This window comes from Bicyclus anynana, chromosome 20, assembly GCF_947172395.1.
Source record: "Bicyclus anynana chromosome 20, ilBicAnyn1.1, whole genome shotgun sequence".
Lineage (NCBI taxonomy): Eukaryota > Metazoa > Arthropoda > Insecta > Lepidoptera > Nymphalidae > Bicyclus > Bicyclus anynana.
Genome location: NC_069102.1, coordinates 14,358,748 through 14,372,060, shown reverse-complemented (window position 1 = coordinate 14,372,060; position 13,313 = coordinate 14,358,748). Strand labels below are relative to the sequence as shown.

Sequence of the window (13,313 nt, the reverse complement as noted above, 5' to 3'; positions counted from 1 at the left end):
TAAAAATATTGAATAAAGACCTTTTTAAATAAAAAATAGTAATAGTTATTTTCAGTCTGAATTTCATGGAAATAAGCGAGAAATTAATTCCTGGAAATATAGTTTTCCAGCAGCCAGACATTAGAACCTTTAATTACACTCCTCCGTTCAATCAGATAGGGAATTGAATATTCATTCATATATGAATATTAAATATTCGTATTACAAGTCCTATGTGTTAGGAGTGTGGTACAAATACTAATAATTAGCGGATAAAATCAAAACATTTTTTATTCAAATTTTATTCAAATTTGGAATTCAGTTTTTCAGAAATCCTGTAGAGACCATGGATTTTTCCGGGATAAAAAGTAGCCTATGTGTTAATCTAGACAATAATCTCTCTCTACTTCAAATTTCAGGTCAGTCAGTAACCGAGGTGTGAAAGAGTAACGAACATTCATGCTGTAAGGTCGTGCACAATGAAACCAGCGTTAAGCTTGTACTGACTTTATTTCAACTGTCATTTTACATCACATATTTATTTTATCAAATACCCTCACATCTTTCCCCATAAAAAAAATAAAAATATAATTAATGGACATTTCCCCCTTTTCAAAATTATAAAGAAAAAAAATATATATATTTAAAATCAACACAAAATTATAAAAAAAACAAACATGCATTTCACATTATTTACTGAAAAGTGAGATAAAAAAAAATTAAACAATCATATATGTATATAAAAAAAAAAACACAGAGAAGTCCCAGGTCAGTCGCTAAGTAAGCTGGTCTTCAAAACCCCATCTAACCGGACGCCTGACTATCCTGCCAGAACGAGAAATTTGGTTATAAAGTGTATTTTTATTTGTATTTTGAGTTTCTGTTTGTACATTTATGTTACAGTTTATGTCATCATACTCAAACCCATAGTGAGACGTGTCTTGTCTTTCTGTAGATGTGTCTACTATAATGTGACGCCTGTTACGAACTAATTTCCTTCTGTTGATGGTTGTCACCTCATATGACCTATTACCTAGAACAGCGCTTATTGTTCCTGGTATCCATTTTTTTAAACACAAATCATATATCCTTACTTTTTGCCCTTTCAATAATTCTTTCAAATTTTTGGCATTACGGTCATAGTAAAACTTTTGCTCAGCCTGTCTATTTAATAGTTGTTCCCTAACATTATGATGAACTTTTGGCTTTAACATATTATTTGATGTAGGCAAAATATTTCTCAGTTTTCTACTTTGTAATAACTCTGCAGGTGAAGGTAATTCTTTTGATATTGGTGTATTTAAATATTCTAACATAGCCAAGCGATAGTCACACCCCTTTTCTTTAGTCTTAATCATTATATTCTTTACCGTCTGAATAGTACGCTCAACTTGTCCATTAGATTGTGGATAATGAGGTGATGAAGTGACATGCTTAAACTCCCACTCCCTAACAAACTCCTTAAAACAAGTTGAAGTGAACTGTGGACCACAATCAGAAAATACCACAACTGGAATTCCTTGGTGACAAAAAATATTTTTTAAGCAATTAATAATATAATTAGAATCAGTAATATGTAATTCAACTATTTCAAAAAATTTACTATAGTAATCTACTATTATTAAATAGTTTACGCCTTTTATTTGAAACAAATCAATGCCTACTTTAACCCAAGGTCTATCGGGAATTTCATGAGGCTGCAATTTCTCTTTTCGATTAAATTTCTTGTGCGTTAAACAAACATCACAACTATTTATTACGTTACTTATATCATTATTTATACCTGGCCAAAATATTGTCTCCCTAGCTCTCAGTTTAGTTTTTTCCAGACCCATATGTCCTATGTGCACTCTTCCTAACATTTCCTTACGTAAAGTTTTTGGTACTACTACCCTATCATTTTTCCAAATCAGACCATAAGCGACTGACAAACTCTCTTTATAATTCCAATATGGTTTTACTATATCTACTAACTCACTCTTTTCTACTGGCCAACCTTTATTAATACATTTTATTAATTGTTGTAATTCAATGTCATTCTCCGTACTTTTCTGAAGTGCCGCAAACTGCGCATTGTCAAAGTATTCAGTGAGTGCAGACGCCGCTTCGCGCGACACTGCACACACCTCATCATGTAGGCTGTCCTGACTCACGTGAAGGGCCGACGCTGGTTCATATGCACGCGATAGTGTATCAGCGATGTACAGATGCTTGCCTGGCTTGTAGATTAATTTAAATGTATAACGTTGTAATCGTAACAACATTCTTTGCAACCGACCCGGGGCATCTGTAATTGGTTTTTTAATAATACTAATCAACGGTTTATGGTCGCTTTCAATAATAACGTCAGTTTTTCCATAAATATATGCATAAAATTTCTCACACGCAAATACACATGCATACAACTCTTTCTCAATTTGTGCATACCTCTGCTCAGCTTTAGTTAGCGCTTTGGAAGCATAACATACTGGTAAGTTATTTTGCATTAAACAAGCTCCTAGCCCAGATTTACTTGCGTCTACGGATAAAATTATTGGTTTATTTACGTCAAAGTATTGTAAAACAGGACGTCTAGATAGACATTGTTTAACATCCTGAAAACATTTATCATGCCTTTCATTCCAATGCCACTCAATTTCTTTTTTCAATAATTCTCGCAAAGGAAAAACACGGTCTGATAAATTAGGTATAAAACCACCTATATAATTTACTAAACCCAAAAATCGTTCCACATCTTTTTTATCTTTGGGTACTGGCATTTTAGTTATAGCTGTTATATGACTGTCATCAGGATAAAGTCCATTTTTTGTAATTCTATGTCCTAAATATTTTATTTCTTCCAAACCAAATTTACATTTCTTAGCATTTAATTTTAAATTAATTTTTTTTACATCTTTCTAACACTTGTCTTAACCTTTCATCGTGCTCATTTTTATCACTTCCATATATCAACAAATCATCAATATACATACAAACACCCTGTATATCATCAAAATTTTCAATCATTTTTTTATGAAATACTTCTGACGCCGAGCAAATCCCGTAAGGAAGACGTAAGAACTTATACCTACCAAAACATGTATTGAATGTACAGTAAGAACTGCTTTTGTCGTCTAGACAAATATTCCAGAACCCCGACGATGCATCCAGCGTGCTAAAGTATTTAGCTCCAGAAAGTTTCGATAAAATTTCATCCAATGTCGGCAATCTAAAGTGTTCCCGTTTAATTGCCATATTTAATTCCTTAGGATCTAAGCATATACGCAGATCACCGTTAGGTTTTTTAACAACCGTCATGCTGCTGACCCAGTCTGACGGGCCTTCTACCTTAGCAATAATTCCTTGGCCTACCATTTCATTTAACTTTTTTCTTACATCCTCTTTTATAGCAAAGGGAAGCTTTCGAGGTGCATGTACTACAGGAATAGCATCATCCTTTAAATGAATTTTATAATGTCCCGGTAAACACCCTATCCCATGAAATACGTCATCATACATTGATACACAATCCGGTAAATTATTAAAACTCTGAATAGACATGACACGCCTCACTACATCCAACTCTGTACAAGCATAACGTCCCAATATCGGCACCGATTGAACATCAGCTATCTTAAATTCGAGCATATAATTTTTTCCTTTATAAAACACACTTAAATAAATTTTACCTACGACATTTATGCTTGCACCAGAGTATCCATTTAATCTTGTATTTGTTTTTAGTAAACAATCCTGACTGACTTTTAATTTTGACAAAAATCTTAATGGTAAGACATTAACATCAGCTCCTGTGTCTAGCTTAAATTTAATCCAATTACCACAAATATTTAAATTAATATTCCAATCACTATTTTGATTTAACGCATAGATTACCTCATCATCCGAGTTCTCAATATAATTCACTCCACATACGCGAGAAAAATGATTTTTTCGAAAGCACCGATTACACTTTTGTCCATACGCCGGACATTCAAACTTTTTATGAACACAACCACAGTAACCGCACAGTTTGGTCGCGCCCGGCGCGGCGCGTCGCTGGCTAGCGCCGGCCGCCAGGGGGCGCGCGCGCGGCGGCAGCACAGCAGCGCGCGGGCCCCGCGACCCCGCGCCGCGGTCCTCGCTCCGCCGATGCTCCGCCGCGTCACGTACCTCGCTTCGTGTTCGGCCTCGCGATGACGTCATTTTCGATCTTATTTGTAAAACATCATTCTGCGTCTGCTTTATTTGATGAGTATGATAAGTTTCTTCTCTTTCAGGCTTTATATTCTCCGAATAGGTGCGAGATGCAACAGCTGCGCGGCAAATATCCAAGGCTTTCTTAAGCGTCAAATCATCCTCTCTGAGCAAACGTTCCCGAATGGCGGCACTCGTCACGCCACACACCAGTCTATCTTTAATTAATTCCTCTTGCAAATCTCGAAACTCACAATTTTGAGCTAGTTTACTTAACTCGAACACATACTGCTCAATTGACTCGTTATCACGTTGATCTCGAATAAAAAACTTGTGACGTTCGACCGTCAAATTTTTCTTTGTTTGAAACTGTTCATCTAACTTTTTCCATATATATTCGACAGTCGTACATTTCTCAGGCCATCGATCTAACACTTCTCGACACTGTTCACCCACAACATGCAATAATATGTTCGCTTGAATCTCCACAGACTTATTACTTATTTCACACGCTTTGCTGTATATTTCATAACTTCTCTTCCACTTAATCCATTTTTCATGTATACTCCCAGCATCAGAAGCATTCTTATCAAAATAAAACGCGGACGGCGGTGTCAGGACACTTTCCATTATACGAGTACTTTTCACAAATTATTAATATACATAATAATAATTTAATTTTCCGACTGCGCCATGTAAGGTCGTGCACAATGAAACCAGCGTTAAGCTTGTACTGACTTTATTTCAACTGTCATTTTACATCACATATTTATTTTATCAAATACCCTCACACATGCCATCAAAATCATCAGTTTGCCAAATGTAGTAAAAAGTAACAAACATCCAAACAAACATACGTCTATACAAACTTTCGGATTTATAATCTTAGTAGGATTTAACAGACGTCATTTCAGGATTATTTTTATATAAAGTGGTTAACCCGTCAAAGGTAAAGTTTTGACTTATATTAACGGTGCCCTCGGTCATTTGCACGATTAATTTTAAAAAATTTTAAACATGTAAAATTACTAAAATTTTACACTTGGCATTCAAAATATTTAAATCTCAATATATTTCTGGAATGAGTTCAAACTTTTCGTTCATTAGGTACTTACATAAAATAAACAAAATGTGGCATCCTACTAACAAAAAAATATTTATATGACAATTTTACTTACGTAAACGGTGACCCTGGTCCCACAGGCCAGGTCGGCACTAAAACTTTAGAACCTGTGCCTACTATTTTATTTTCAGGTTGAGACGATGGGATTCTCGAAATTGCGGCAAAAATCGTTCACGGTATCAAAAGTTATTCGAATTTTTGAAATCACCAGTGTGCCTAATGGGAATTTTCAATATTTTCATACTGTTACTAACACGTTGACGTAAACGCAATTTCTATGGAATTGAAACAGTTGTGAAGGAGTGCCACTAGATGGCGCTGTTTCAATTCCTTAGATATTCGCGTTTACGTTACGTGATAGTAACAGTATCAAACTGCCACTCCTCTGAGGCCCTCAGGTCTCACAGTCATTATTGCGTCATCGTTGGCGGGTCAAACTCGCCGTCAGTGTATAAATTGCACCGGACCCTTAGAAGAGGCATCCCGAGAGCAGAACAGGGTCAGGTTAGCCGACATACGGCATTCTGTGCAATATGCAAAAATCTCCACATGAGGTATGCCTTACTATTATTATCAAACCGAATATTCTAGAATTATAGGATTTTTTACATTGATATAAAAATTAGAGATACGTAGCTTATCATTGTAGTTTGCGAAAGCATAAAATACACAGGTCATATCCACTGGGCTCGGCTCAAAAAATCAACATATAATTTGTGGCCTTATTATAGAAGATATTAAAAAGTATAACCATTTTTAATTTAACAAGTTTTTAATTGTTTTATTTCGATTATAAAAAGTTATAGTTACAGAAACGCTCAACGGTTTTGGATGAAAATTGTCACAATTACAACCTGCACCGCACTTCTGGGACACATAATAAAATAACAAATATACTATATATATCATTTACACCGACCATTAATATTCTGAGATAAGCCAACAATATCTTAGGGTTTGTATATCAATAAATTTCAAATCGTCTATACAGCTCTTACTCGGAAATTGAGTTATGTACACGATTTGTGTATTTTATCGGCGAATCGCTGAAAATCCTGATTTGTTTTGTCGGTACACCCTACGGTCGGTATACTCAAAGAGCTGGCGGTAGTTTTGTGCTTTGTGTTACACGTTTTGGGGTCCAGACAACACCGTGTTCTGGTTCTGACCCCCGCCCGTTAGACTAAACTGTTGTACACAATTCTAACACAGTATTTATCGATTAGAAGAAAAGGAATAAGTTTAAGAAGGTCATTGAGCTTATAGTTCTACAACACTTCTCCAATGTAAGACTATTGGTGATACTTTTGACTTTTTAATTCTTATTTCAAGTCATTTTGATTAAAATCCGAAAGTGATTGCTAACATGACTAGCTTTTAATTCACTATTTTGGTATTTATTAACAATCTATTAAAATAAATATTAAATCAAATGTCATCTACCTACTGTATGATATTCACCAGTAGGCACCGGATGAAATTTTTACATAGAATCTCAATTACGTATAAGTCAAAGATAGTGGATTAGCCTTCTGGACGGCTTAATGTGCTTATTGGAGATACAAGAGTGCAAGGCCACCTACTTTCTAACTTGATACTGAAAATTTCTTGGAAAGAAGAAAAATCCAATTTTTTTTATCGCATAACTATTTGTTAAAGTCTCAAGAGTTTTGATGAGTCAAGATTCTTAAGACTTGAAAATATACATTATAGGTGGTAAGTCAAACGGAAGCTGGAGGAACCATACCTTTTAGCGTCAAAATTACTATCATCACCATAATATGAAGATATAAAATTGAACAGTTCCTGCACACATTCTAAACAGACAATATTTGGCGATGTTACAAAACTATTTAGTTTGGTGCATGTTTGGTGCATATTGTTCTATATATTCTTCACAAGTGAAGATGCAATCTAAAATGAAAACGGGTTAACTTGTTATGAGGAGAATGAAATTCACGCCTCTTTCAGTTTCTATACGACATTGTACCGGAACGCTAAATCGCTTGGCGATACGACTTCCGGTAGGGTAGTAACTAGCCACGGCCGAAGCCTCCCACCTGCCAGACCTAGATCAATTAAGAAAACCTCATTCGGCCCAGTCGGGGATCGAACCCAGTACATCCGTCTAGTAAATCCATCGCGCATACCACTACGCCCGCCACAGAGGCCGTCATCAATGTCATTGGTTTGTTACTTCACCGCCATATAAGTATAGATTTTATATTACAGACTTTTTAATAACTTGAAATGCTTTCTCATGGTAATATTATCAAGACACCTGTCACTATCTCTTTGACTATAATACATTAGATATTTTATGAATTTTCCTCATCCTTAGAAAAATGTAACAAGTTTTCAGTTTGCAATAAATTTTCGATACACGTCCCGAATTCATATTGTTAAGGTCTACTTGTGAAAAGTACCTTGTGACAGTATCCAAATCCAATAAAATTCAATTTGTTGTATCATTGTAAATTTTTATCTATTCCTAATACATCCGTTCGGGAAACTGGACACTTTTGCGACAGTTTCTTGGTGCCTGAAGACAAAATCTTGAGTGTGCTGCCAGTGATGACTTACGGATTCGAGACTTGTTCGCTATCTATGGTCCTCAAAAGAAGACTCAAAGTCATTCGGTGAAAGGAGCAAGTATCTGCGTGATCGAATCAGAAATGAGGAGATTCGCAAAAGGACCAAAGAAATCTACATGGACATCAACAAGCTGAGTGGACATAATCGTTGTTTAAAGAGCCAATGGATGCAGAGGTTCTAAGGTGCCAGAATGGCGTCACTGTTGGCCATAAGTAGATTGATGACATCAAGCGTGTTATAGGGCTCCGCTGGATGCTGGTGGCTCAAGACCATGTTGTTTGCAAGTCCGCATATATTAGGCAGCCAATGTCTAGTAGTGGCAATCCATCTGCCGATAATGATGATAATTATGTAAAAATTTATTATAAAAAACGGCTAAAACTCACCTGATACAACGTCGGTTGGAGTATGGCCGACTAGTTTTGAACCCATAGAGAGAAATATATCTACAGTTACAGTTACTATTAGTACAGTTCAGGCAAAGCGGCGGTTATAATAAATTTTAATATGAATAACACTCACGATAGTTTAAATTCTAAAATGATAATAATGATTTATTTTTCTATTTAAACGAAAATCGATTCACAACTTATATGAGGTCTGGTCTAGCTGTAGGGAACATTGCTAGTTATTTCAATTCGATTCAAATATTTCATAAAACTGAAACTGGACTTTGACCTCAAAAGTCAAGCATCTGGGAGTTAAACTAACATAATTTTGTTATAAGCTCGAGTCAGACAAACTGTTGACCTATCTACTGGCTTCAGACATAACCTCCCTATGGAGATCAACAGAAAGTTAGATAGCAAAACGACGATATCTTCCGACACGAAATCCGAATAAAATCAACGTGAGCGAAGAAAATGCACATTAGTGCCTAAGTATTTGGAACTATAGGAACGCAAATAATGAATTTTATAGGTATAACGTCTGCTTCATAGTTTCAGGCGCTATTTACAAGCGCGTTAACAAATTAAAGAAAATGAAAAAAATATTTTTAAAACTGTAAAAAACCTTTTAAATCAACCACTTTAACCACTCTAGGTACAGTCAACCCAAAAAGAAGCAATGTATACGGCAAAGGCTAAAGAAAAAGGTTTTCTTAGTCTTACAGTTAAGGACAGAAAAGTTAAAAAAGTGTACCTACTCAAGGCCAAATAGAGATAACTAATGTAGTTACAGTCAAGGCCAAAAAAGCAAAGCAATTTAAAGTTAATACCAAAATCTAACCAATGCAATACCCAAGGCCAAAAGATAACTAATGTAGGTACATTCAAGGCCAGAACAGCTAACCAATGTACAGTGAAGGCAATTACCAAAGTTAGCCCACTGATGTATGAATCGATTCTCTCCAATCCATTAGTCGCGGCGATGGTAAATCGTTAAAAGAACCCAAATCCCCGCCGCCTCATAAATAACTTATCAGATTCGCCACTTGCCTCACCCCTTCCAATAAATCTCCGATTTAACTTCCCGGCATTTCTTCGGCTGTATTGCAACATGCAATGTAAATTTATCTGTAGGTACTTTTATTTCACCAACAAACTTTTAATGTAGATACATTTGAAGACCAAGTAGCACAGTGATAGTGGCACATATTAAGCATGCATAAGTATTTTAGTCTTCTATTTTTATTGCAGCAGCAGAAACTGGAGAGGGTCCAAGTAAGATCTCCACTCCTATAAGGCTCTCCTTATAGGAGTGGAGATCTGGACTCTCTAGTCCTGATTGTCTTTAATCGCGCAGGTACAATGAATTTTGTAGAAAAAAATAGTGTAGGAAATAGTAGTCTGAGTCGGATATGACGTCACTCGATCTCGTGTTGGCTCGTGCCGACGATACTTGTTTCCGTAAAGAGTAGGGATTCAGAGAGTGGTAGCAATCGGTTGGTTGCGATATAGCGCACTTGTCGTACAGTCGGCTTTAGTATTCTCGTGGCATTCGAGCCTTCCATATTTCTTGTTGTGTAATTCTTTAAGGGTTACTTGGGATAGGCGGGGAGAATAACTCGAGTGGAAAAGGGGAGTATTAGTTAACTGTCAAGGGATTCCTTAACCCTACATACAACGATCACAAGTTCGTGATTCCACTCAAGGTCATTCTCTTCCATTCTAAGGTCTTGTTTGGTTACAGTTTAATTTGTTAATTAAGTTATGCTGACAAATATTGCAAATTATAACCTTTGTTCGACATTGGTTTCTTTTTTTTTGTAATCCACTTGTGAAACTGCTAAAAGTCTGAAGTTTTCTGTGAATGTCTCAACAAAATTAGTTCAGCCGTTCCAGAGTATGGGTTGGCTCAATCAGATTGACAGACTAAAAATGTTTTGTTTGTGTTTATAGTTATTGAGATAATATTAAATATTGTACAAATAACTATAAGCACTTGAGAAAACATAGTAATTTGAAAATCATAAACTGACATTTAAATTTAACTTATTTGTATCTATTGATGATTTATAGCTGCTTTTTCATATTGAACACCGCTAGAACATTTACATTTCGCATTGAAAATACGTGCCACTGAAAATTCCTAAATTTCAAATTTCCATTTACAACAAATTCCCCGGAAGTGACGCCATGTGCATTCCGCAGACCGGAAGCGTTTATTTCCCGCACACGTGACCGGCGCGAAGGCTCACGGGCGAAGGCTTTCGGGCTCGAGGTTTCAAATTTCAATTGTCATAAAAATTCAATATCACTTTCAAACTCCACGGAAAAGATTTATTTGTTTTCTACATTCCCTCGTATTCGTGCATCACAGAACTAATATAAAATTTGTTTGGTTTCAACGCGTAATTTATGGAAAATAGAGTCGAATTCAATAAAAATTCTTTTGCATTTTATATGGATTTATGATGCTTTTAATGCGTAATATTTGGAAAACTCGCATTTGGTTGAATAATTCATTTGTTGATGTATCAATCCCGAATATAAAGCATACATAGAGGTTGAAAATAAAGCATACATAGAGGTTGAATATAAAGAACACATACGGGTTGAATATAAAGCAAATATTATAAGTAAAACATAAAGAAAATATATAGGTTGAATAATAAGTATACATAAAGGTTAAATTCTATATTTAACCTTTATGTATACTTATTAGCATACATAGAGGTTGAATATAAAGCATACATAGAGGTTGAATATAGAGCATACATAGAGGTTGAATATAAAGCAAATATTATAAGAAAACCATAAAGAAAATATATAGGTTGAATATAAAGCAAACATATAGATTGAATATAAAGCTGACATCATCATTATATATAATATATCGCTCGTCAACTCTTGAGAACCTTGGCTCTGCTGTGTCTGCTATTAATAAAGATCTAAATGCAATTTCAGTATGGAGCAAACAGTATGGGCTTAAGGTTAACCCTATTAAATCAAAAACAATTATTATTGGCAGTCCTAGTCTAATCTCAAGAGTTGTTTGGGGCGACGTACCACCTATTATTTACAACGGTGTCATGATACCGTATTGTGATTCGGTTAAAAACCTTGGAGTTGTTATGGACAAGGAATTATCGTGGTGCATGCATATCAAGGAGTTGAGTAGGAGGACGTTTGCGACGTTGAGTTCGTTACGACGCCTACGTTCTCTTCTTCCAATTCCTACCAAAGTTATGTTAGCAAATTCTCTCCTACTCTCTGTTCTCGATTATGCGGACGCAAGCTATCCCAGTTTGACTGAGGACTATCTTAATAAACTTGAGCGACTTCAAAATGTTGCAATTCGGTTTATATTTAGCCTTCGCAAATATGACCATATATCTGAATTTCGTCAGAAACTCAAGTGGCTTCCTATTCGCCGTCGCCGGGATCTGCATGTATTTTCTCTTCTGTACTGTGTGCTCTTTAATCCAAAATATCCTCCTTATCTTAAGGAGAAATTCACATTTCTGGGAGTGCAATCAGAGCTAAGAACATGTCGTGCTCTTACTCTGTGTATGCCTTTCCATAGGAGTAAATTTTATAAGTGTTCATTTGTTGTTCGTGCTATTAAGCTATGGAATGCACTCCCAGTCGACATTCGGAAATCCAAATCCCTTGATATGTTTAAAAAATCCGTTAAGACATATTATCTTAGTCACTAGTTACATATTTTATTTTATTAGAATATTTATCATACGACATAATGATATATTTATATATTAGTTTATTTTATGATATTTATAATTATTATATAATTTGTGTATTATGGTTTATGTATTAGTGTGTAGTTATTTGTATGTATGTATATGTACAATATTATTACGTACACACCACCTACAGTTGTCCTAATAAGTTCCTAAGCCTAAGGTTGCCTGGAAGAGATCGCTACTAAGCGATAAGGCCGCCTTTTGTATTCTACTTTTTCTTGTGTTTCTGTTTTGCTTGTTTTCTTTTATTTTTGTGGTGTACAAATAAAGTGTATTAAATAAATAAATTAAAAAATCATTCTCCGCCTATTTTTACGGCCCTCTACCCCATATCCCGTATCCTATAGGGACGAAATATTGAGCTTAAACCCACCATGCCGATTCAATGTGAGTTGACGCACTGACAAGCAAATATAGAGGTTGAATATTGTAGGACACACGTGCGTTTATTAGCCTTTCAAGCCACTAAATTTATTTCAAGAATTTTCCACCAGTTAAAAGCTACATTATCAACCAGTAATATAGGCTAGTTTTTATTCCTATATTCACACGGGAATGCTTCAGGTCTGCTGGTCTATAAGGGTCTATAAGGGAGGTTGCTAGTATAAGATAAACAAAGGAAGTGAGTAAGGCGATAGACTGCACGTTGTATATATTCAGCGGGAGGTCGTCGCAATCTACATAATCCTTTCAGGAAGGATTTACTTCTACCGTCGACTTGGAGATTGTGCGACGTCTAGGGTGACTTGTATTAGGTTTGATTCCCGACGGTGACTATTAAGTGCTTGGGGTATTTTGAAAAATATTTCATTACTAGCTCATGCTGCGTGGTTTCACCCGCGTGGTTCTCGTTCCTGTAGGAATACGGAGATAAAATATAGCCTATAGCCTTCCTCGATAAATTGGCCATCTAACACTGAAAGATTTTTTTAAATCGAACCAATAGTTCCTGAGAATAGCGCGTTCAATCTAACAAACAAACTCTTCAGCTTTATAATATTAGTATAGATTTGAAATAGCCGATTGCAGTGTTATGAGATAATTTAGAGCTTACCTAAAGTCACCATTGTGCTACAATGTGGGTTGGCGGGCGATAATGTTTTAAATGGTTATAAATTCAATAGGCTAAGTTACAAGCAAGCTAAGTTGAAACGTCAGGTTATGTTGTTATGGTGATAAGTAAAGTGGATAACTTGAAATTAAAATTCTTCAACAGGTGAGTTTCAAATCGAGGATTTCAAACTCACCTTATGAAGAATTTTAATTCCAAGTTCTAGGACCAAAGTGAGTTTGAAA

The 13,313-nt window shown here is 35.6% G+C and overlaps 1 protein-coding gene across 1 annotated transcript; it reads right to left on the bottom strand.

The window, feature by feature from the left end:
* Nucleotides 1-591: 591 nt before the first annotated feature.
* On the bottom strand, nt 592-4,831 carry LOC128199211 (uncharacterized). The gene is made up of 2 exons (XM_052887704.1): nt 3,853-4,831; nt 592-804 (listed from the first exon to the last, which is right to left on the bottom strand). Exons 1-2 carry the CDS (start codon nt 4,780-4,782, stop codon nt 784-786), a joined length of 951 nt encoding a protein of 316 aa, XP_052743664.1. The 5' UTR covers nt 4,783-4,831; the 3' UTR covers nt 592-783.
* Between the last annotated feature and the right edge of the window lie 8,482 nt (nt 4,832-13,313).

Bases quoted from the DNA above. Each gene is read 5' to 3' on its own strand.
- LOC128199211 (XM_052887704.1), bottom strand. From the start codon at position 4,782: ATGGAAAGTGTCCTGACACCGCCGTCCGCGTTTTATTTTGATAAGAAT. The intron at 805-3,852 runs GTAATCTATGCG...TCGTTCTGGCAG, and splicing joins TTGAGAACTCGGATGATGAG to GATAGTCAGGCGTCCGGTTA.